General features: G+C 39.3%; 1 protein-coding gene across 8 annotated transcripts in view; it reads right to left on the reverse strand.

Annotated features, from left to right (window-relative positions):
• Positions 1–2,232: 2,232 nt before the first annotated feature.
• The window catches only part of nhsb (Nance-Horan syndrome b (congenital cataracts and dental anomalies)), a 48,283-nt gene continuing 24,094 nt past the window's right edge, over positions 2,233–26,421 (reverse strand). Inside the window, exons 2-14 of one of the 8 annotated variants that reach the window (XM_008404498.3) lie at positions 14,876–15,028; positions 14,653–14,789; positions 13,845–13,892; positions 13,193–13,237; positions 13,051–13,101; positions 12,802–12,864; positions 12,480–12,672; positions 10,286–10,420; positions 10,025–10,177; positions 8,138–9,787; positions 6,602–8,044; positions 6,077–6,200; positions 2,233–5,929 (exon numbers count right to left, since the gene is read on the reverse strand). In XM_008404498.3, the coding sequence (XP_008402720.1) occupies positions 5,296–5,929; positions 6,077–6,200; positions 6,602–8,044; positions 8,138–9,787; positions 10,025–10,177; positions 10,286–10,420; positions 12,480–12,672; positions 12,802–12,864; positions 13,051–13,101; positions 13,193–13,237; positions 13,845–13,892; positions 14,653–14,789; positions 14,876–15,028 (4,829 nt within the window). In that variant the 3' untranslated portion in view covers positions 2,233–5,295. Of the gene's footprint in view, positions 5,930–6,076; positions 6,201–6,601; positions 9,788–10,024; positions 10,178–10,285; positions 10,421–12,479; positions 12,673–12,801; positions 12,865–13,050; positions 13,102–13,192; positions 13,238–13,844; positions 13,893–14,652; positions 14,790–14,875; positions 15,954–16,025; positions 18,389–20,831; positions 21,055–26,421 lie in introns of those variants that run through there. The other 7 variants (XM_008404500.3, XM_081605083.1, XM_081605082.1 and 4 more) reach the window with 7 other exon arrangements.

Genomic DNA, 26,421 nt, shown 5'->3' on the forward strand with positions numbered 1-26,421 from the left:
TGTTGAATTACATCCACACACAAACAATTTAGGTGATACTGAGTAAAATATGATGGGACACAAAGGCACATGCTTGCTGATCCTCATAAGTCGACAAAATGCTGCCAGAAAATAGCTGCTCACTTATGTTTGCACAAAAATACAGTCAAATTCATAAATAAAATGTTTTACAGGCTTGAAACAATGCTGGATGAGAATGGATGTCCTGAACTAACCTAACCCTCCAAGTCACTTGCAGCAACTACAATGTCAATCACAAACTACATTGATATTTTTTCTGTCTCATACTGATCTCCATTGTTTTTGGAGCCATTTTGGATTTTGGCAGTCACAATATAGCATAAAAACACATTTGTGTACATTTGTCTTGATTCAATCAAATTAAAAACCAAAATATTGGCTGTAAAAGAAAGAAACTGCTGCAGGTTCATTGACAGAGATAACAAAGGAGATGACAAAGGATGTCGTGGAATCAAGAGGAGTGAACTGGAGTGAGGTAACAGAATATAAACTAGACTAGACTATAATTACCAGCAGAAAATAAGATAGTTAACTGGGTCACCCAGAAGAGTGTTCCTTTTGTTCTTTGGTTTTAACTGCAGTTTGCATCCAACGATATTGCATCTCTTGGATTTTATTTCCCCATCATTTCATTGTCCTTATATTGTCGAGAATGTTTAGAATCAATTATCCTTTGTCTTCTTCTATATCACAACTGTGCGCTGATTTGTGCTATCGCACAATCGCACGTAAGTTTACTGCATCTGACAACATGTAAAATAAAAGAATGACAAAAAAGGCGAGGGGAGGTTTACTGGTGGGATTTAAGCGTCTTTCGTTAAGTCAGTAGGCAGTACCTTTATTTATTAACTAATTTGTCGCAAGTTGGTGTGGTCGGCAGGAGGTGCCCCTGTCTTTTCTTCCGTGTAACAACAAACCTGTTGAGCGTTCATTTGTAACCTGACAAGGGGCGACACGGCGAGTCTTCCTCGCTCCAGACACTGTGCCTTGTGGAGGCCCCGCTGGCTCTGCTGTAGCTTTCAGCCGCGCATGGAGTTTAGTAGTTTTAGAACTTCGGTCATTTTGTACCACAAAGTGTTCTTCACGTCAAAACGGCACACGGACAGCAAGTGTCGGGGGAAGGATAAAGTAAGTGTGAAGTTGCTAAACTTAGTCCACTTGTTGTGAATGCACGTGGACACACAGCAGTGGGACTATAGAGACACGAGGACGAAACTTTTTCTTCCATTGCAGTGTTTATTAACGTACCCCGACATTTATCGCTTCTTTTCACATATAAACTGTATTAATATAAATATATTTGGTTTTACTGTTGTCGACAAAGACTAATGGAACAGTCAATTTTATGTTTTTATATAGTTAAATGCCTACTTTGACAAATTAACTAAGATAATAAAAGATCATAAATTCAAAATAACATAATGAATTATGATGAATTTAGCATAACTGCAACAAAAGACCATTTTTTTTTTGCTGTCACCGTCTTAAAAATACTTAAATATTAATCTTAGGCCTACATATATTTCAGGTTTAAACTTGAAAAATCACTTTTGCGGTCATATTCTTTTAATTCTTTGTATCACGTTTTTCCCCCGTCATTTGCCCTGAAAATCTCTCATCTGATTTTCTGTTTCTATATTAGCTAGAACTAATAAAGGAAAAGACTGCCATCTAGTGTAAATTCTCTGCTAGTACACTTTGTTCTCATGGGGAGCAAATAGTGAAACGAGAGGTTTAATGTTTCACGGCAAGGACAACATTGCATGACATTTATTTTAAATCCACAATAAGCACTTAGAAATATTTAAAAAATAATACATTAATTAATAAATAGCAGAACGTTAATCACAGTAAAAAATGTGAAAGACCAAAGTAACATCTTTTAAATATTGACATAAAAGGAGAAAACAAGATTTTGTTTTTAATCTTTTATTTATTTATTTTACAAAAGAAAGAATTTCCAATGATTTTTTTTCTCCTTCAAAAACATATTTACAGATTTATACAAAAATACAAAAGAGATTGAAATCTGTTAAGTTCTAGCTAGTTTTGAACATGGAACTACATTGAAACAGTTAGTGTGTGTGTGTGTGTGTGTGTGGGTGTGTGTGGGTGTGCGTGTGCGTGTGTGCGTGTGTTTTATAGTTTTATCATTGCCTACAGTTTTTTTCCTGCTCAGTCAGATATTTTTAGTCTGTTTAGTGATATTCCATACTGTACACATTTGAAGAAAAATATGTGGTTATTGTTATATTTCAAAGTTGGGAATAAACTTTATAAAGTTTTCTATCCTTATGTTGTTATTCCCAAGCTTCTCAGGACTCAGATATTACAGTGTAACGAGCCTGCAAGGATGCATCAAAGTCTGTATCCCTAATCAAAAGGTTTTAATAAATCTTCCATTCACTGCTTTTAAAATTAAAGAAACAGTCGTCAGATATTCCCACCGTACCAGTAGGAAGTACAGTATGGACAAATCCCTCTAAATAAATGGTCAAATATGTCACAATATTTTCAGATTCATCATGTTCAATAATAATGTTTGCTGGAGCAACAAAATTCAACTATGAGTCAAACAGACAATGACTTTCTGATCATGCCACCCGACCCACATGTTTATGCATTGATATTTCCGTTTCCATTTCTGTGTTTTTTCGCTTATTTGTACATGTCATCCAAAGCAGACGGTCCAGATGTACACTTTTACTGGTTTCTTCAGGAAATAGCTTTCTCACTTCCACAGCTCCAGGGAGACCGAGCTCCAGCACCGAAGCTGTTGAGTTTCACCATCCAGACAGATCCTATATCCATTACTTTACAGTCTCTTAAATGCGTGATTGTCCAGTGAGGAAATATACAGTACATGATAAACCCCTGTGTGTGAGCACAACTATACAGAACAGAATCAGCCAGACAGTTTGTACATCTATAGAACACACTATTCAACTGGACATTTAAACAGAAAATACTAAATCTTTTTTTTTTTTTATTGTGGAGAAATCCTGCAGATAAAAATAATGAATAGGTGCCGTCATTTTCTTTTCTCCCCTCTCCCCTGCCCTACCCTCCCCCTTTTATTTATTGCATGCGATAAAAAAAACACAACAAATAAAACAGTGGACAGGAACAAGTGCGCTTTAGAAATTTGATGAATGTAAAATTCTAGTCAGTTCACAGCTTTTTTACGCTCTCCATCTTACACAGTGTCAGTTCTGCATTAGATTCGCTGAGTTTCAGACAGTTGTGTTCTATCTATCTATCTATCTATCTATCTATCTATCTATCTATCTATCTATCTATCTATCTATCTATCTATCTATCTATCTATCTATCTATCTATCTATCTATCTATCTATCTATCTATCTATCTATCTATCTATCTATCTATCTATCTATCTATCTATCATGATAAAACAGACATGATTTCTGAGGTATTCACAGAATACAGTGAATGGTTTCAATTGAAGCATGGTCTCTAAACATAAGAAGTATATGTGTTGTGTTTTTTCTGGTAGGCAGGTGAGAGTTCAAGCTTTCCACATATGTATATCTATTCAAAGGGCAAATCTCTTCTTACCCTTGCAGCAGTAATAGATGAACCATCAATGTTATGTCATACTGTTGTTTACTGTTGTTGTCTTCTCTCTTTTTGAAATTATGTGATATGTTAGGTTTGAAGTATAAATCAGAATGGTTTATTAGCCACTGGAGTTGAACTTTCACCTGTCTAATGCTACTGGGTCAGTGCAAATGAAGGAGAGGCAACAAGGAGAGGCGAACAGTACACTGCTAAATAAAAAAAAAGGAAATCATGTGTAATGTTCAGTGAGACCTGTTCTTTGCTACACGCAGATTGGTTACCCATAAAAGTTCTCGTAATTTCAATATAGATTAGAGCTTTCTATTCAGTACAAATATACATGGATTTCATTATAAGATATATCTTTCTTCTATTCTTGTGTATCACGAAGTGCAAAACGAGGCTGGATCTGTGAAACCATACCAAGTTAAACTCTAGTCCAACAGATTGAAGTCCTTCTAAAGCATTTTCACCATCTGCCCTCACTGGTTCACTTAAATTTGCAATGAAACGCACATTTCCTTTTTTTCTGGAATGGCAACTTTTGCTAGCAGCTGGAAGGAGCAATACATTTTAATGTAAGCTTTTGACAAGCGTGAGATTTAATTTTAGTGAAACTTTGCATGTAGCTTCATATAAATTTATACGTTCAGGGACTTTCAAATGCCCTGCCGCAACCAACTCTGTAAGAGAAAGGCCACTGTGCGATTGTCCAAAATTAGCCTGGATGATAGACAAATAGGTGCAAGCCCTTGCTCCTTCTGTTTTTCGATACTCAAAGAAAAATCTGTTTTGATCTATGCAGCGTAAATGCAACTCATATCTTTCGCAGTGACGTAATCGATTCTCCTGTAATACAAAAGAAGTACAAAAATGTTGACAGAAACTAGGATCAGGGATTCTTTCCACATAGGTCATGCAACAAGTTGAAGTCTTATCATTTTCTGAGGCGCATTTTTACAAAAATACATGCATCATGTTAGTATTTGGATATCATTTTAGTCAACAAATATAAGATTGGCTCTTTGTAATATACTTTATGGCAGGTCTGCAGATGTAAATATAATAAAAAACTTGGTGCTGAGTTGAGACTTTTGCTAGTGACTTTCACATCGAACCGACTTTGCTTGTTGGCAGGAATACTGAGTAAAGAGTCTAGGAAGTCTGGCTGATGCAGTGGGCACCATAGGTTGAAAGAATACAAAATGTGGAAATCATTTTTAAATGAAGTAGTAAATCAGTCCCCAAGTGACATACGTGCACCCGCACCATTGAAAACACAAAAAGTAGAAATATTAGTAAAGATTGCATGTGCCTCTACATGCACACTCACTTTGTCACAATATTATGTCCTATCATTTTCCAAATACTTGAGATTTTATTTATTTATTTATTAATTTTTTTAGAAAAAGGCCCGTTCAACCAAAATATTCCTTGCACTTTTAAAGAATGAAACTATTCTTCACTAAATAAGGTATTTAGATATATTTTCAGGATTTAATTATAATCCTTTAACGATTCTCTATCTCACAACAGTCTGCCACTTTTTAACAGTTAGCTTTTAGCTGAGTGCATTTCAGCAACAGTCAGATTTGAAAAGTTGCAGGAATTCCTCCACCGGTGAAAAAGAGAAGTGCAGGTTTTGAAAATCCAGAAAACAGCTAAGAACGGGCAAAAGTTCTTATCAGGTCATTTTATGACGATCTATCATCATGAGGGCTCCCATCTGAGTTTTCTGTCTCCCCTTCTGAAATGGCTTGCATGGGCGCTGTGTAGAGGCGACTGCGTGTACTGTAGCGACTGCTGTTAGCAACCGGGGGGATCCGAGAACGTCCCTGTCGAGATGCAGCTGACATGGGGAGTGTTTTGGGAGTGAAACTTTCCGAGTTGGTCCGAGGAAAAAGGCCTGGTATCTGGATTGGGTCCAAACCAGAGATTGGGGGCTCCTGTGGCATAGAAGATTGCTCCTCTGCCTGTCTAATTGAACCTTCTTGAAGGTACTCCCCTGGTGTTTTAGGGGTAATGGGGCTCTTCAAAATCTCTGTCGCTGACATGCGGTAGCTAGAATCAGACCTGCTGCCTTTCTTTAGCAAAAGAAGTTTAAACTCCTCGTTGGATGTGCTGGATTTCTTAGCACTACGATAGATTGGAACAGGAGCTCTCTGTGACCCAACGGCATTGGCTAAAGTAGCAGGAAAGTTAAGAGGAGGAGCTGGAGGGACAACACCAGTGGAAACATTACTGGGGGTTACAGCTGACACAGGGCAAAGACGAGATTTCACGTTTAGGTCTCCTGAATCTTTACGGCCAAGGACCTTTCTTTTGGATCTGAATAAAGAAATTACAAAATAGTACAAAGGAACATTGTCAGTGAATAAACATAAACTTCGTAAACTTGAAATAGTCTAAAGTTGCATTGCAACATATACAGTGTAGAAGCACTAAAGGCAATCGAAGTGCAAACTGTACAAATACCTGTGTATCATGGCAAAAAGGTCCTCTGTTGTACGACTCTTGTTAGGGGATGTAATAATAATGTCGTCATCCACTTTGGTGTCATCCATCAGAGGGGAAAGTGAATTATCACTTGGTGTGGAATCTGTGGAACACAAAATCTCCTTGATATGTTTTCTGGTTGTCTGAGTACATATGCTAAAACATACTGCTCTTTACTAAATACTACTCTTTAAATTTGTGCTTAAAATGAGATTTGCTCATTGGCTGATCACCACAGTGGACTGGTTTATTCGGTGGGTAGACAATGTTTGGACTAATATGAAGCTGGATTCAATACAATGTAAGTTGAAATGGGAAAGAAAACAACTTCTAACAGAGGACAATAGCGTATCTACCTTATGAGGACACAGAAAACTTGGTTTCACCATAATGTGTGTTTGCTTCAAAACCATTACAAGCAAGACCCCCACCCAGTGCACTGTTTATGTTCTGTAATATGCAGTAAACAAACTTAGTTTAGTTTGATTTAGTTTTTCAGCTTACCTTTGCTGAAGTAATCCTCAGTGTCAGGAGTGGTGGAGTCATCCTTGCTCTCTTGGAGTTGGTGAGGATGGGCACTTCTGGTAGCACCTGATATCACTTCCCTCTCTTCTTCATGCACTTCTTGTCCTCCTTTCCTTGCATCGCTGATTAGGTAAGGATGCGATGCCTCTGTTGTGTTGCCAGGCACTTTGACAGGACTAGCCCATGGCCCTGAGTTTAAGTGGGATCCCCCAGCAAATTCATAGGCTGGGGGAGGAGGGTGGTCCGATCGCATTCCTCCTCTGGAACATGCAGCCCTCTGCAGCTCTTTTACCTGCTCTTCTTCTTCCTCTTCCTCCTCATCCTCGTCCTCGTCGTCATCCTGGGAGAACGAGCGCTCCCCCAAAACTCTAAACTCGGAACGTGCATGTGTTGAGTGGGTGAGCCCCCTGAACTCTGTGTGTGAGTGAATATGAGTGTGGAGATCCACAGGTGAAGGGTGTGGAGCACGTGGAACTGGTCTATGCAGGGGTGAACTGTCTTCAGAGATGTCAGACGAAGGGTCCATCCTTGTTCTGAAGGCAGTCATGGCCCAAAAGGTTCCTGGTCCATACCGGTCCTGCCTTAGAAGCAGACTTTCATACGATGGAGGTCCATCAGGATGGCGACCAGGTGGAGGTGGCTGTGAACGTTCAGGAGAAGAGGTGTGATCATGACATGGGGGTCTGGGAGGTGGCCTTCTGGGAGGGAGAGGCCTGGTATTAACAGGGGGAGGAGCCAGGGTGGAACCACTTGGGGGACATTTTGGCCTTGTTACAGTCTCAGTTCCATTCGCTGTGTCCTGGTATGTTGTGGAAGTACTCTGTGGCTCTGAAGATTGGCTAACTGAATGAAGCTGCACTGAACGAATTGTTGATGGAGTAACTGACAGAACGTTTGGACTTGTTAAAGCAGAGCCTGAACTTGGTGGTGGGTTGGTATTGGTTATCTCGGGGACCATTATTTTTGGTCCAGCGGACAAAACATTTGCAACTCTGTGTTTGTTGTGGTGAAGGGTGTGCATGTGGTATCCTCGGTGGGATAAAGTGTGTCTCACATAGCCTCCATGTAGAACATTGAGATCAAGTTGAGAAGGTGGAGGTGGAAAGTCTGGATCTCTCTTATTGCAAAATGAAATGGAAGCCCCATCTCTGGGAAACTGTTGCAAGGAAGAGAGAGATGACTTCCTTTCTGGCACTTTAGGTTTTCTCTTGCCAGTTGAAGGGGACAGTGGTCCTGGGAAGAAGGCTGCTGAAGATGAGGGTAAGGTTGATGTTGGGGTTTCTGATTGGCTGGAATAGCCACTTGATGGTGAGGCTAGGCCGGCCAGTTTCTCAGGTGACCCAAGTTTAAAGTCTCCAGATGGAAGAGATGGACTGCTTTCCTTGGACTCTAAGGTCTGTGCAACAGCCTGGATTTGCGTTTCTGTGGAAGAGGAAGAGCTGTCTGGTGACTTCATACAATCCATAACAGTGGTGCCTGTAGCTGTGCTTGAGTTAGACATTGATGCGTACTCACCATTGTTAGACTTAAGCTCACTGTTGTGAAGCCACAGATCTGCATAGTCAGACTGCACAGCACCTTCATCCTTAAATGAGTGTGTATCTGCAGAGCTAAAGGACATGGGCTCTACTATGTCCATGGCTCCCCCCAGTCCCATGCCCCAAGTTCCTAAAGACTCTGCAACTAGACAAGATGACTGTAATGGTTCTGGAGCTCCTCCAAGTTCCAGGTCCAGTTCCAGCTTCATATCTGTGGAAGACGAGGTAAGTTCTTGCTCACTAACCATCTTTGGTTGATCCTTATCTGCTTGTGTGTCTGTTCCAACATCAACACTACTATTGGTTTCCTTTAGTGAAGATGTTCGCTTGGGTGGTGGAGGTTTGATTTTTGATTTCCTTAAAGGACGGCAAGTCCTCCCTAAAGTCATAGTGCCTGTTTTGAACTCAAGTGGAGGCCGAGAATAACCTCCATGAGATAATCGTTTTGCCACAGTGTTGGACTGATGACAATCAGGCCCGAGGTCTGCATAGTTACATGTGTATTCTCTGTAGGTCTGATTATACTCCCCAAGATTCACAGAGGATGAGTAGAAACCTTCTGTATCAGAGGGGTAATGAGACCCAGGCTCTTTTTCAGCATTTGTTTTCTGTTTACTGAAACATGGTTGGTCATTAAGACCTTCCATTGAGCTGTATTCTTGAAGAAACTGGTGGCTTTCACTTAGCTTTTGGGTGGGATCTGGGTCTTGATCTGGATCGGTTTGATCTTGGTCTTGGGGGTATGTCCACTCCCCTTCGCTGGCTGTACTGACCCCTGCATCATCTAGCTGGTCTGTGGCTGATGATGTAAAAGAGCTTGATCTGTGGCCTTGACTCTGGGGCCTGAGGTCAGAGTGGTAGGAAGGATCCAGGGAAAATCCCTCATCAATGGCATTGGGTGCTGTATTAAGTGATAACTCTGAATCACAGTGGGAAGAGCCTGTCAGGGGTGGAGAAGAGGGAGGGGGGATGGTTTCAGATGTTTGTGAGGGGCAAGTGGAGCTGGAGCCACTCCAGTTTCCACTTGACGACTGGTGGTCCTCCTTGTGGTCCACATGACTGCCTAGAACACCTGTAGTAGACACTGAGTGAATAGGGCTGCTAAAAGTATCAGAACTGGATGAAATTTCACAGCTACCCATGTCAGCCTTGCGGGGCAAGCGAGAACGACCCCTCTCCATCCAGCTATGTTCTGGACTCCCACCTCCTCCGCTGCCCCTGTCTCTTTCACTAGACCTCTGCAGTCTTTTTAGGCTTCCAAGTTGCAGTGGCTCAGGGGCTGCCTGATCATCTGTACTCTCTTCTTCATCCTTCATCATCATCATCTTCATTCTTGGACTTGGTCCGGATGGAATGAAGTCCTCTGCTTCATAAGGTGATAAATCCTCATCTTCATCATCATCATCATAGTTGTCATCATCGTCTTCGTCACTGTCAATTAGACGGCCGCCCTCTCTTGGAAGGCTACGTGAGCGTAAGCGGCCACCATGTGTAGAGGCTGTTGTGTATGTTGAGTCCGACTGGTCACCCAAGGAGGAAATGTTACCCGTAGAATGGGACAGAGAGGCAGGGATCCCTTGATGGTTGCGCTGAGCTCTAATGCGCCTTCTGGAGGGAGCAGCTGTACCTAAAAGGTAGAACCAGAAGAGAGAATCACAGATGTTTTTATTTTCACTGTCTGAACCAATAGATATGAGTCGAAGATGAATGTAAACAGATAGCTCTATTCTAGCAAAGCAACGGCATTGATTTTAAAGGCTAAACCAAACAATTACCAATCAATCTTTTCTGCTAAAAATATCTTTCCCTATTTCAAATTTTAACTTGCAGTGACATTCTCCATACTTTGTGATCTGAAACATACATGCTATAAGGAAATCATCTGTCTGGCAGCCAGAGTCACGAGTGTGATGGAGACGCCCACTAATTGAGAGGTCCTCTTGACAGAGAGATAGCTGATGTGAATTGGCGTGGATGATCACTGTACGCTCTCTTGCCACAGGTGATTCATCTGAGTCTGAAATTAAATGAAATAAAGTATATATACATTTTCTTCATGATGTGGCAACTGTGAATAAGTCATGTGAATCCTAACATCAACCTACATGTATCTGCATTAACATACCCATGTCCTGCTGTACCCGTTTGGGTATTCCAGTGATAGTCTTTCTCCTCCTCAGCTTCCTTCTTCTCTGAAGCACCGACTGGGAGTGAACTAGAGAGCATCGGGCACTGGCCTCTCTGTCAAACCCGACTCCTGCTTTGACAACAGAGAAGCCAGTAGACATTTACAAGTCTGAAGCAGAGCAGTGCAGATTCTCACTAATGATCATGTGCCCAAATGATTTACTAGTGCTGAAAATTAACAAAATAATATATTGCTTAAAACATCCTTGCCAAATATATTTAGAACAATGAGGAGATATTTGTGTTTTTCTTTCTTTGTTGTAATAAATCTTCTTGACGTTAAATCTTACTCTGTTGTATTTGTCTGTTTATTTCCCAATAAATAATTGAATTGTGGTTTGAGCTGCAGGGTTGAGGATGTGGATTGATTATACACTGACAATCATATACATGTACTCTTATGGACCTCAACTCTATTCATGAGAAAAATACTCACGCCAACAAAGCTGAACATAGCAGAGATTACCTGCAGAATATGGAAGTGTGGCATGGATGGAATGGTTTGTTTTCAGTCATGACCGCAGCACCAATTAACACTTGTGGGTATAAACTTAAAAGTGCTGTCCACACCAGACCAACTATACATCTCCTGATTTGCAGCAAATGCTGGGTAGGGGGGATTCCATCCTACAGAAGTGTGTAACCAAGCTGGTGACCAGCATGAGAAGGAGTTACCAGGTGGTTGTGGTTGTGTTCTGAAGCTTCTCTGTGTTGGAACCCAGACATGAGGAGCTGAATTACACACAGAAAACAACCTGGAAAAGCGTGATCACTAGACATGGAGAATAGGACGTTTTTATCTCTTATTCTGTAGCTTTCAAGGACTGCATCAGGAAGACTAGTGCCTGACACCCTTCTTTGCTGGCAAAAAAATAGGACTTCATCTTCAAAGAAACCCTGGAATAAAAACTGATTGGTTTGCAATTGGCCAACTGGCTAACTAACATATTTCAGCTGAAGATAAGCGTGAGCAAGCTTATTAGAAATTCTGCAAAAATAATGAAATTAATGATAGATTCCCCCCCAAAAAAGACAGTGTCTTTGATCCTGCCTACTACAACTGAGTAGGCAGGATCAAAGACACCGTCCTGAGAGAAGAGGAACCACAGCTCCACACATGCTGCCTGCATCTGCCAGTCCAACCCAATGCTTGCCCCACGGTCTTTCTGATCATGCTTGCCCCAGGCCAGAAAGCGCTCCCCGGAGCTGGGAGAAGAGGAGCCAAGGCCCCCCCACACGCTGCTCGTGTGCACCAGTCCCACGTTGCTTCCCCAGCCTGCCACTGCAGAAGTTCCCTCTGATCACACCATCACGACTTCCTTTGTTCATTCTCCACTCAACTCACTGAGGTTCCCCTATTCTAAAGAACGTCTAAAGTTCATAATGACTTGTGTGACAACGCTGCATCATTTTATTTGTTCGTTTTCACTGTTCAAATGCTTTTTTATATTGTATTAGTTTTCATTATTTTGTTCATTTTTACTTGGTAGTTTAGCTGAGAGTCACTAGCTCAGCTGGAAGGTTGAATTATCAGTGCTGAACTTAATCCTTCATTTATTGTTATTTCAAGCCCTATCAGACATTTCTTCTTAAAACAATAATGTAGACTGGAAACTATTTTACTATTATTTCCTGATAGTCAGATGGTGGACCAATGTAGTAAATTTATTAATTAAATTACTCATTTTAATTATTCCTTTTGGCATTTATTAATAGTTATCATAGCCAAACCAATGCATAGCAATTATCGACCGGACACATTACATTATACTTCAAAATACTAATCAAGTAAACAATAACAAACAACAGAGATAGGCAGAAAAGATTTAACAATTCTTTCATGGCCTCAACCCACAAACCAAACAATGCTGCTCAAATATGACACCATTTAAAGGGAAATAAACAGGCTTCCCAGTGGTATAAGATGTACTGCTAATAAGCATCGTTAGAATAAAGAAATCACTGACCAAACTCAATGCAGTTTCTGTGCTAAGTTTAGTTTTGTGGCTAAATTGTGTGTGTTTCCATGTAGTCTTTGTATCATCTCCTATTGTGGAGCAACTGCTGAAGTACTTTTGCCTATGAATGTGAAAAGCATTCAATCAAATCCTTTTTTTCCCTGTTAATTTTACCTGTGACGTTAATGGGAATAATGCATGAGGAGACCGCTTGAGAATCGCCATTTGTCTTCTGATCTGATGGTGGGACGTTTTCCTTTGACCAGTTCGCCTGCTTGTCTTGGGCTGAGGGGGCACTGTGGTTTACGGCCTTGGCTGTTTGGCCTCCAATCACCTCACTGCTTTCACTTTTCTCTATGGAGGTAACCTGGAAGAGATATGCAAAATGTTACATGTGATTTAGCTCACTATAAACCACTGGGATTTTTTTTACGCTGGCAAGAGATAGAAGAAAAAACAAAAACACAAAGGTTTAAGCAAAACAAAGTTTGGATACCTTTCTATTCCATGGAATGAAGATGCAACCTTCAATAGTTTCAAGTGAGTAAAAGCACTCAAACTATGAACACAAAATACAACAAACAAAATTAAATGAAAACACAATACCATGAGTTATCAAAAGCAACAACAAAAAAATATATTGGTAAATAAAATTGTTGAAATGAAATCAAAATATGACAAATGAATGAGAATATTCTTCTTTCCAAACTTAAGTAAATATTCTGTGTAGTTGCAAACTTCTCACCTTCCTTTCGATTGTTTTCATATCCTCCTCTCTACCAGGCCTCTCTTGTAGCTTAACAAAACATAAAAATAAAAAACAATGTTTCTTTTTTGCAAACATAAGAAAAATAAGACAATACTGTGCCATTAATTGAATCCCTTACCTTTCTCTCTGTGGCCTGGATCTCTGTTTCTTTGACAGTCCTCTCCTTCAGAAGATTCAAAATGGAAAGAATTAAAATCAGTGCTACAAAACAAGACACCCTAAGCATCACAGATTTGAATAAACTCCATTCTTTTCTTTAAATAATAAATTAAAATTAACCCAATTCTAATAAAGTAAAAGTCAGCTGTTTGGCATAAATCATAATTTCCAACCAATCACTCTTGCACAAGGGCAGCACCTTTGTGACTAAGTTCAACAGCAGCAACGTTAAAACTGTGACTTGTACATATAAAATGTGCACAAGTAATGTAATTAAGTATTAGTTGAACATTGTAAAGGGTGTGAGTGTATGTCTCATCAAGTAAAGATGAGCAGTTAGTAATTGAACCCAGCTTGTTTTGCTCTTTTTGGGATACTTACCAATCTCTGAAAGAGACCAATTCTAAAATGTAGACTTGGATATAATTTTTTACACCATGCTTATTATAATATATATATATATATATATATATATATATATATATATATATATATATATATATATATATATAAGACAAATCTTCATTGGGTTGGAGCTGTAGTGCAGTATTTGGACAGAAAGAAAAAGAAGCACTCCTCTTTTCAGGATATGCTGATATGCAAAAACACACCTTTCTGGGTTGATACTCCAGCTCTCGTTCCCTCTCTGCTCTCTCTTGCTGCATGACAAAATTAGAAAAAGTTTCAAGTTATTTGACTATCTTTTATGGTAACACTTTATTTGAAGGGGTGTGCGGAAGGCTGACATGACACTGTCATAAACATGACATAACATCTGTCATGAATATAAAGAAGTCTTTATAAATGTTTATGACAGTTGTCATGAAGTGTCATTCGGTAAATAATGACTCTTTTAATGCAAAGTTGCTCTAAAAGTTGCATTAAAAGTCCATTAAAAGTGCCAACTTTGCATGATTTTGTAAATTGATAATTTAATCTTTATGTTCATGACAGATGTTATGTCATGTTTTTGACAGTGTCATGTCAGTTTTATGCACACCTCTTCAAATAAAGTTTTATCCATTTTATATATTTATGAATAATAAAACAAGGAATTTGCGTTAAATTGAAATTTTCCTCTGAAAAATACATACAAAGCCCATGTAAAATGTGTAGCAACTGAAAATGTTTCAGGTACATTTTGTCTGTAACATGAGTTAATTGACCATGCGTTCGTGTTAACTGCGTATCTTGCTTGAATTAATCCATTGGCGGTGTTTTCCTTTCCCATAGAAAGCACTTCTACCCAGTGATTCTTTGTGTAGCTGTCTCTCTTTCTCACTAAATTTAGCTATTGCTCTCATTAACCCTGTAAAGTGTTTTTCTTTACCATAGAAAGTATTGATGGGTTGCTGACTCTCTGTTTACTAGGTATCTTTTATGAAACAGGTTCTATGCCCTGTCTGAAAAAAATCATACCGCTCGTGCGAGTCGACTCCTCTGTTGCCGCCGGATGCTATGCGGTGAGGGAAAGGTGGGCATAGGTGGCGCCACGGAGATGGAGATGGTCACACTGTTTCTCTCTCGACTTGAAGAAAGCTGATGCTGTTGTTCGTCTGCGCATTCAAAAACATACATAAAAACTGATCATCTGTAAAAAGGCACCAAACACATTGCTGCTTTGCGTCTATATTGCTCTCACCACGATGCAGAGCTCTAAGACTCAGGTGGGCATTTCTGTGGAGCTCCTCCAGACACGGCGGTCTGGTGCACGGGTGAAACACGTTGTGTTGCTGGTGCCATGGAGCCTGATAGTGCGCCGACAGCTTGCTCTCTATATCCAAGTTCGACACAGCTAAAGGGAGAAGGGACAAAGACAAGAAAACATGAAATGGAAACAAAGACTTTTTCAATGATTAAAAACAGGAACTTCCATCCATCCATCCATCCATCCATCCATCCATCCATCCATCCATCCATCCATCCATCCATCCATCCATCCATCCATCCATCCATCCATCCATCCATCCATCCATCCATCCATCCATCCATCAATTATCTTCCGCTTATCCTGGATCGGGTGGTGAGGGCTGAGTAGGGAGGCCCAGACTTCCCTCTTTCCAGCCACTTGGGTCAACTCCTCTGGGGAGATCCCAAGACATTCCCAGGCCAGCTGAGAAATATAAATAATCTCCCCACTGTGTCCTGGGACTTCCTCTACGTCTCCTCCCAGTGGCACATGACTGGGACGGGTCCAGGAGGCATCCAAACCAGATGGCCAGATCACCTCAACTGGCTCCGTTCAACATGGAGAAGTAGTGACTCTACTCTTAGTTCCTCCTGGATGACCGAGCTTCTCGTCCTATCTCTAAGGGAGAGCTCAGAAATCCGGTAGCGGACACTCATTTTGGCCGCTTGTGTCAGCGATCTCATTCTTTTAGACACTACCCAAACCTCGTAATCAAAGATGAGGGTAGAAACGTAGATCAACCAGCAAATCGAGAGCTTCACACTTCTACTCAACTCTGTCCTACCACAAAAGATTGGTATAGCGCTCATATCACTGCAGATGCATTACCAATCCACCTATCAATCAAATTGTTCCTTATTTGTGAACAAGACCCTGAGATACTTAAATTCCTACACATGGGGTAACACCCTGTCCCCAACTCTGGGGAGGCACTCTATCCTTTTCTGGCTCAATATGATGGTCTCAGATTTGGAGGCGCTGTTCCTCATCCCGGCTCCTCATCCAATTCCTTCAGCAAAAGCTGGATTATCTGCATAGAAAAAAAATATTCCTATGAATGCATTTCTGCAGCAGCTTCAAAAATGGCGAATCATGCAACTACCTTGCCAGCAAACACCACTGGACCCCCGCAGAAAACTTCAGACACAACAGGCTTTGAATGCCAAGAAGCAACATTGTGACATAAAACACTCTTACGAGGCAGGGCAAAGCTTTAGATTTCATGAATTATGTTTTGCAGCTGTGGCACATGCATTCACTTCCCCAAATGAATAAGAGGATCCAGAAGATAACACATTGCTATTTTAAAAGCTGACTAAGTGAACGACGAAGTGACAATCATGTGATAGTTTCTGTTCTCCAAAAGAAGCTAAAATTTGTGTTTCACAACAATCTGTTTGTTTTCAGGGTTTTCTTTTAATATATAATTTTATAATTTCACGTACTATCATCAGCTGGTCTCTGTATAAACATTCTATAAGCCAAGAATGTTTGCTAATAATGAACATTGTTCTTCAAAGAAAGGTGTCATTTGTGACTTTACAACATAAATAGCGCAAAAATCTGTCAAGCTCACATCCAGATGCTACTTTGTAATTTACCTTCAGTACCATGTTTAATTCCATATTGTATCAAACATTAGACAATTTGCTAAAGATGTAACATTATACAGCAAAGCATGTTCTTTTTCTGTTTTTTTTGATTGTGCACATAAATGTTGCAAACATATTAGATGCCAGCAGGTGGCAGCTAAACCCACCCATGAAAGCCACACGTGCAGATCACCGTGTCTCTCTGTCCCTCATGTTTGGTTATTACCAAAATATATCATAATGTGAAGACAAAAGCACCCCTGCCATCTTGAATGGCAGATGTATAATAGTCTCCATGGTAGGAAGAAGAGGAAGAGGAGGAGTGTGATTATCCATTCCTCTTATCTGCTTTCAAAAGTCCTCTGGCTTTATTTATGAGTCGTTTCCCCTCTTTTAACCTGATATTCAACATGCAGTTGTGTCCTTGAAAGCCATGTTGTACATCAGTAGCCAAGCAACCTTTCATCGCTCATCAAGGCTTTTATTTGCTGCCAATTAAATCAGTGAGCTCACATCAACAGCTTCGGGTTGATTGAAACTACAAGGTTAGAGCAGTTCATTTACACAACATAAACAGTGACACAGCTGCCTGCCCTGAAGAGTGACAACTTCCAGTTCTTTATATTAAGCTATAAATCGATCTATCGATCTATCAATTTGTCTGTCTGTATGTATATATATACATATATATAAAAATATGTTGATGTAGACATAGATGTAGATATTTTTTCAAAGCAGCTGATGAAATGTTTTTCTGCCAGTTGAGTCATTGTAATTCTTTTGTCAACAACATAAATTAATGTGGGAGCTGCTTTTTTCCCCACATGCAATTCACATTCACATTCCCTTGCCATCATACAAACATCTATACAAAACTCAGCATTTAATTAATCAGAAATGTTTTACTAATTATTGGGAGATTATTTGTCCTAAAATCTAGGGTGTGGATTGAACAGTTTCTTTAAAAACCTGCATTTCCTATGGCAAGGATTAAGAAGCTATTTTTAGTGGTAAAAGATACAGTAGACATCTATTAATTATGATTTCTGTTAAATCTAATCCCACAGTGTTAAAAAACAGGTCATGGCAAGATTCGACAATACATTTTTAAGAAAGCGGAGCTGGCTATTCCTAACTATTTGGCCTGCACTTCATTATCCGTGGCAGCATTTACAACTGATACAACTGACCACAGATCTGCGCTGGTTTAATTGAGTCCCTCTCCTCTGTTCTACCTATTGTATTATTACTGTGTTTCTCTAACTGTTTCCCCCATCTTTGTGTCTGCAGGTGCAGTGTCAGCAGCTTACACTGTCATCATTAAGTCTGCCTCTGAGCGCCAGCTGTGGCACACAGAAAGAAACCGGTGAACAAAATTCACCATATTCAGTACACTGCAAAACTGAAAACTGAGGATTGTGGGGCCCAAGTAGTCGGTATGGTTGCTGCTTGTATGAAGCGGAAATATAATTTTGACGGCAGCATTTAATACAGTAGAAAGTAAATTCACATTTTCTAAATTCATGCAAGAAAAGGTGCAGCTGGTATAATAAATGATAGTCATGTTTAGCATACTAGAGATCAATCTGAAGTTCAGTTTAGCAGAAAGACACAAGCAAAACTGCTGAACTATATAGAAGAGCAGCAGGGGAATGGTGCTGTAAACCTCTAGGGAGGTAGACATATTTGTTGTATAATGCATTTTAATTACACTGTTTTGAAGTGTCACAAAAATCGTGAGCAATTAAAGCTTATGGCCAATTAGACAAAACTGACACAGGAAGTTGCAATGATACTTCTGAAACACTCAACGCCCTAACCTGTCTACTCTATGTGATTTATTTGACTATTGCAACATTTCATATTTATCTTAACTCTTTCATGCATGAATTATGATTCTTTGTGTCAGGATTTTTTTCCCATTTTTTAAAATATTTTCTTAAGGCATAAAAAAAAAAGATAGAAAAAACAATTTGTAATTTAAAAAAAAACTTTTTAGGTGATCAATTGTAATTTTCTCCAAATACAAAGTTGTTATTTGAAAAATACATCAGTAGTATTGTTCTTTAGGGGTTATCTGATGTCACAATATATTTTTTACCTGCAAGAGTCGTCTACAGTAGAAGAAGGGACCGGGTCGGTTGGCGTGCTTCTTTGTCTGTCGGCCATATTGGATTTAACAAAAATAAATTCTTGCATTTGCAACGGATGGCCAGTAGTTGATAGTGTATTTTATGATGCATTAGTGTCCACTTCAGTGGTCTGTGTGCATTTATAACATAAAAATCCACAAGAAGCACAAGAAAATGGCTTTTAGATAGTTGTCCATTGTAGTGACCACTATGCATGAAAGGGTTAAATTTTCCTAAATCATCCTGTGTAGCTCCTGTTATTCCAGGCTCAGTAACAAGGCTTGGTTCATATATATATATATATTTTTAATGCTAGTTGTTTAATAATATCTCAATTTCTTATAGAAACAAAAAGTAAAACACTTGTGTAACCTTTGAAGCAGTACTGATTACCTGCACCAACACTTGGACTAAAAGAAGAGTTAATGTTCACGTTAAATGTAGAACGAAGCACACAGATTGAGAAAGGTAAAAAGAAGATTACATTATTATTCTCCTATAGTTATGGCATTAAAAATAAAATCATAGAACGAGCCTCAGATCACAGCAGGTCTGTTGATGCAACTCTTTAGGTTTTATGAAAAGTTAAACTGTAGCGTAAAACGAGTTGCACCATCAAACCACGAGGAGATCCCAGCAGCGTACCATCCTCCATGTCGACTGCAATGAGAACACAGATGTACCATTGCCGTTTCTCTTTCTGGCACAGCTATATGATCTCCCCCTCTCTCTAGTACAGATATGAGTGAATGTAAGTCATTAGTGGAGAATGTATTAGGGTGTATCTGGGTCAGGCAGCACACTCCTTATGGCAGTAGCTGCAGAATCTTGTCATAGCAGACAGCTGTTATATAAGAAAAGCTCGCTGGCTGCAAAGGAAATCCTGCAGTGTCCAGCCACGTGCACAGGCATTTTTATTGAGAATTTTTTGATGCAAACGTTTGGCTCTACGTTTATTTTCTTTTAACTGCAAATGCAGCTTTGGAACCGCCAAAATTATTCCAACTTTAAGATTAATTTTGCAAAAAATTAAGTCTTCAGTAACAGATTACAAGAGACACTAATGGGGACCTTTAAGTTTACTTTTCTATCTCAGAGGGTCTCTTCTGCAACTTAATGTTTGCCTCTAATTCGTCACATGCTTTAAATGCACGTGCAAATAAGCACCATGTGATATACTTCAGCGTTCATCAGATTATGGTCCTCCACATGGCAATAGAGTACATTGTAAAAGATAAAGAAAGGGAGTTTCTATTCCAACTAGGTGTAGGTATTGTTAGTGTCTGTCACTATGGCAACTCCTTATCTTAAGATGAAAAACAAAATACAACCATATATATATATATATATATATATATATATATATATATATATATATATATATATATATATATATCCTATAGAAATAGTGGATAGAAATGCATGAAAACGTATGGAACAAAACCGTAAATGGGATTTTTGATTGGTTTACAGGTTCATTCATTCTTTTTACAGCATTTTTTTCATCGAAACATTTATTAATATTTCTGGTAAAACATATGAAAAATAATAAAACAATATTGCAGCCGCATAATCTCACACTGAAGATTTACTCTTTAAATATAACCATCAATTTGAGGACTTTAATATGCTAGTCACTGGCAATTAGGACAGTTACTATAAAATAAAAGTAGTCTAAGTGTTTTTGGAAGTTAATTATGTTATCTAGGAATATTATAACAATATTCCTTGACTTCCTGTTATTCTGGGGTATTGAGATGATGTCGCCCAATGGGCCTATTTCTTTTAACCATTCTTCATGATGGTAAGGTCAAAAGAACAAGACATTCAAAGTAAGGCAGATCAGAGTTGATCTTTAAAGTCATAAAACACAAAACACACAAATCTCGACCATGTACCACCTTTAGAAACTTTCAGGAGGTGCTGATCACATTTTGTGACATAATCTTAAACTGAGCTTCAATTCACAAAACCTTAATGTTACAACAATCACACTGCATCAGCTGATAAACAAGCTGGTGTGATAAAACTCCACATAGCACTCGTTTTCCTGATGCTCATACGTCAGAGCAACAACAAAGCAACATCTCATTCACTCTAAAGATATTTGACATTCCAGACAACAACATGAACTAAAGAGGGAATAAAACACGACAAGACAAACAGGGGTGCAATAGACGGTACCTTTGGACTGTACGGGGGCACAGCCCAGACCAAGACAAGCCAACGCCATGATCAGAAGCCGTCTGCTCTGTCTTTTCCACGATTTTTGCTTTCTACGCAGCCCCTCCTTTCTTCCTGCAGAATCCTTTTCGTCTGTTGCTCAGTAGCATCGCCTCACTTACTCCTGCAGAGAACTTGCTGAAGCATTCCCTTGCAAGTCCAGCATCCAAACTAACAGCATTTGGAGACACATAGACCCTCCCCCCTCTTCACCCACCCACCCGATTCTGTTCCCCATTCATTGGTTCTGTCATTAAGATGTTTTTTTCCTCTTTTTTTTCTTTATGTTAACAATCCTTCTCTATGTCCACATTATGGTTTAGCGGTAAGGCAAGCCTAAGCTGTGTCACAAACTGAAATTTCTGTTTTTTTCCCTCTAATTTGTCTTTCCAGTTCACCCCCTCATCTGCGGGCCTCAGATGGTAGGATCCTGCCTGTGCATGGCCTGTCACTGACCGTAATCTCTTTATGATGCAGTAATATGCGAAGGGCGGGGGAGATTCAGCCTCAAAGTATTAATGTATTAATCCACCACATGCTGGGAATATGTATTGCATGCTCTGGCCTTCTATTGCTGCCATCAGAGAGTGAAGATCTTAGAGAGGGTTTATGCAGGAGTAAAGTGATTCATTATAATTGCCAGCTGCTGACAAACTGTAAACCAAAAAGGAAGCATATAAATACAAATACATAAAAAAAAAAATAAATAATAATAATAAAAAATCACAAACACAATTACCTATAGGTATTGCTGAATGACGCTGTCAAGAAAACTTTGTTTGTCTGGTGAAGGTAAAACATTCCCGTGTGGTCACAAGATACACGGCATGAGACGTAGAACGCAGATAGGCAGAGAGAGTGGAAGAGCACCCTGCCTGGTAATCTGCTGTAATCTGGAGCTCTGGCAGCTCACCGACTTTGGAATAGAGCCGCCAGAGCCAGCGGCCCGCTCGAGGAGCTTTCAACTTCCCGCCATGCCCCAGAACGACACGGACCAGCAAAGTCTGCACACACGTGGGTTTGCAGGCTTTGCCGCGGTGGTCAGCACCAGCAGGCAGGAGAGAAGATCACTGTGAATTTTAAATGTGCATATGCTCCTTGCGGTTTGTCTCATTTATTTACAGCAGATTTCCCCAACATGACTGCAGGGAGCTTCTTAATAGCTTGTAGCCCCTGCGGTTGTTTGTCAGGTTGCAGTGTCTTATGTGAAACATCAATGCTGGGTCACACAGACATCTTAAGCACACATAATATGTTTGTTTTTCAAACATAATATGTTTGAAAAACATATTAAATATGTAATGGAACTACTTGTAGTTCCATTACATTACTGATAGGTTTAATGTTCAATTTTTTTAGGATTTGTTTCTTAGTTGCTTCTAATAAAGAACTGATGAAACATCTTGTGCTATCTTTTCCCTCAACACATTTTCTCAAGACTAAAATGAATAAATCATTCTTGCTCACTAATCCACAGTGGCTCCTTTTTTTTGTTCCTCTTCCTTGGTTCCACTCTCTGCTCTAACCTGCACCGCATTCATGTTAAACACTGTGTTCTCATTCTTATTAGGCTGTGAGAGCTTCCTTTAATGTGAGTCACAGAGTACGACAGTGAAACTAAAAGGTTTATTTATAGCGCTCTCTATGTCACAGTGACTCAGAGTCAAAGAAAAATATCGCCAATGCAACAGGATTATTTTTCCGAAGCTGCTCTCAAAGTTCGCTTTACTAACTCAGAGAAAAACAGCCTCCTCTACTGCCCCTCGGTGGTGAAAAGTGAAAACTACAGACTCTCAGACAAAGCTGTGTCTGTGGCTTGGCAGAAATCGGTGTAATTAAGTTATTTGTAAGTGCTGGGACAGTTTTTCGGCTTAGAAACATATACGCAGTTAAGTCTGTTTGCAAATTCAGATTCACATGAAAGCATGTAATGAACGTGTCAATTTTTTTCCCAGTAAATGTGTTTCTGATATGGCTATTTGCATGAAAGTGAAAATCCAAGTAATCCTCACAGACAAACATATCAAAGCAAGCAAGTCAGTAAATTTGGTTATGTGTGATAAAGTATAATGCCGTAGGAAATAAGTACTGAATACATGAAGACAATTAGCCGTAAAAAGGAATAGAAAGCCAACAAAACAGCTAAAATCTCTTAGTAGAGAAAGCAGTCCTGCGCCCAATCAGTGCCAGATCTAAATGATGGCTCATGAAATTAAAGGGAAACACTCAAGGCTGTTCCAGCCAACTCAGAAAATTAATTGTAAAAGTTTTCTAAAAGTTAACGAGCACTTGTTGAAACCTTCAGAGAGACATGGAATTAGCTGGTAGAGTTTTACCATGGAAAAAACAAGTAACGCACTAAACTACAGTGCTCTGCATGCCAACTCAGTTCACAAGAAAAAAGCTTATGTTCATTAAACGTTCTGGTTGACAAACCGATCCAATATTGGGAAAATAAAGAACTAGGCACTTTGGCTGTCATTGCACACTCAAAGTTTGGGGAGGCAAGAGCGCCACACATCACCCCCCAAAATACCATCCCAACAGTGATCACTAGGGGTGGGAACGTCATGGTGCAGGACTGTCTTTAGGAAAACCGTGCTTGGAGACTATATATAACTAATTTTATTTTATTTATTTAATCTTTATTTATACAAGGTAAATCTGACTTAGACACAGGATGTATTGTCAGGTGACCTGTTTTCAATAGATGTACAAATAAACAACAATACGTTAAAACCGACGATAGTCAGTACCATCAAACGAGAAACACAGCTGAAAATAAGACAAATTGACACTCATTGAAAATCCACTAAAAGGTGTGAAGATAAAAAAAGCAAACAGAGGCGCCCTAAATCTTGGAAATCTAAAGACACTGGCTGAAACAACTAAACAACAAAATACAACTTGCTTCTCGGCACAAGAAAAATTTTTAACTTGTCGAAAGGGCTTTTTTTTTTTTTACTAAGTCCCACTAAATCCTCCAGAAAGTGTGTGTGTGTGTGTGTGTGTGTGTGCGTGTGTGTGTGTGTGTGTGTGTGTGTGTGTGTGTGTGTGTGTGTGTGTGTGCGTGTGCGTGTGCGTGTGCTTGTAGGTGTGTGTGTCATCCTGTATTGCGTGCCACCTTTTGGCCAAACAAAATCAACTATGATTTGCATTAACACTGTCAGGTAAAAAAGATTCTGAATTGTATATATCTAAATTGAAACAAAGATTTCAAGCTCATTTCCTAGACAAAAATGTTAAGAAATTACAACGCACCTATGTGGTTAAACATCTCAACTTTAAAAAATTTGTAGTCAACCTAACATTTACTGCAGTTGCAGGTGTTCTTTTTATAGATTCCCTCCAAAAATATAATCTGAGAGCACCACTGTATAGACCGGCATTAGGTGTGTGGGAAGATGTCACAGTGGCACCAATGCTGACAGCAGTGACTGTGTGTGTGTGTGTGGGGGGGTGCGCGTGTGTGTGTGGAGGGGGGGAAGCTAAACCAATCTCTGAGTGTGCTTGTCAAGCCTTCTTTAGCCAGCATTATTCCACCACTGTGTGTTAAGGTATGTGTGTTTGCAAAAGCTTTAGCCATGTTGGTGGAATGGCACAAGACAAGCCATCGCCCATGTTATTTTTAACTGCGTGTCTCCATGGAAACCGGCGCATATGCTGGGAAGGGGGTGATCTCCTGCTGAGCATGTGTTACGGAGAACTCCTACCACTGGTCACAGCGTGTCTGTATACGTGTCTGTCTGTGTTTGTTTTAGAGGGGATCCCATTCCTTAATTAAGCCATGCACGATAATTGGTGTTTAAAGTGGTATATAGAAGTTTTGTATTTGAGCCTGTTTATGTCTGCTGACCTATCACAAGCCCTAAGAAAAGACAGCTGGATGTATAGAGACAGGGAGAAGAAAAGCTTCTAAGTTGAAAATGTTCAAAGTTTCAAACTTTGATAATTATTGACAGTAATATTTAATCCTTTAATAGCTGCGCTGTTATACACTTCGACCAGTGAGTCAAAGTGGGATCAGATTATCCCACAATCTGATCATGAGCCAAACTTCCCCCATCATAAGTCTATTTTTACAGTCTCTATCTCAGTGGCACATCAACCCCAATTTTCCATGCACAAATTACACCATATGACAACATCTCAGCATCAACTTTAAGGGTTTTGTTCTAAGTATCACAGTCGCTATCAATCATAAGGCAATGTCCTGTGCAAGGCAAACATTTGAAACTTCTGTAAATTTTCCCTACATGCTGCAAAAAGTGGTTTATAAATAGTCTATAAACAGCCATATAACTTTTGAATGGGATTCTTACTCTGGCACTTTTCTGGCTTCCTTCACTTTGGCTGTGTAAGCATTTTTTTTATAAATTGGAACATATGGATATTTAATATAAATTTTAACAATATTTAACAATATTTTAACAATATCTGTAATTACCCACATATTACAGAATATGTGGGTAATATAAATAAGTCATACAAATAGAAGAAAGCACATTTTAAAATGTTCTGTAGAATGTAATAAAAGCGGTCATTTCTGAGGAGTAATAAATTAGGATTATTTATTCTCACTTAGAATGGCTGAAATCACATAATCTACAGCACATGATTAGAACATCATCACTCATAATTTTGAAGGGTGTTTGAACCATTCATCAAGTACAATATGTTTAAACACATTTCATCGAATTGCCTATTTATTTCAGAATTTTCTGTTTTTGTTTATTTTTGTTATTGCGCTCCAGAACAAGTCATGTTGCACAACTCCAGACCGATTCTCCTGGCTTTATTCATTTAACTTTGACTATTGGGTATTTAATTATTTTATCTCAGGGGGGCTGTCCTCCTTAAGGAGAACTTTCACCACCAATTATTTTTCAAAATAATTGAAAAATATGTTGAAATTACTTATGCTCAGACATTTAGCTACACCAGACCTGCATGATATTGGAAAAACATACCAGATACATAAATAATGGTAAATGTCCCGATAAAATCTGCAAAAAATACTTTTTAAAAATATTCTTTAAAATTTGATTAAATAAAGTAAATTTCTGATGTGAAACAAAGTACGATAACTGCACAATTTCACACAGACATTTCACATGATGTGCAGGTTTGTCCTGTTTATACCTCAATCATTTAGTTTGGTGCTCCTGACTGTTGAAGTGAGAGTGAAAACCATGGTGAGCTGCATAAGGCCTTCAGACAGCAGGTTGCTGCCAAGTCTGGTAAGAGATTTTTAAAGCAATTTGAAAGCAACCACACCACTGCACAGAAAACAGAATACAACAACAACTACTAACATGCCCAAGAAAGTTCTTCCTAAAATCAGATTGCAAGACAGACATTAAAAGAAGTCCACACAATGACGCCACAGGATCATCTAGCTATATGGCTGTAACTGATGTAAAAGTGTTAGCCTCTACAATCAGACTGCAGAGGCTAAACTGTCATGGGAAATACTCTAAAATGAAAAAGTTTATTGCCTAAGGCCAGAGTAAAACTTGCCAGAGAACTCTATGTTCCAGGAGTTTGTAGA

This window comes from Poecilia reticulata, chromosome 3 (assembly GCF_904066995.2).
Source record: "Poecilia reticulata chromosome 3, P_reticulata-male-v2, whole genome shotgun sequence".
Taxonomy (NCBI): domain Eukaryota; kingdom Metazoa; phylum Chordata; class Actinopteri; order Cyprinodontiformes; family Poeciliidae; genus Poecilia; species Poecilia reticulata.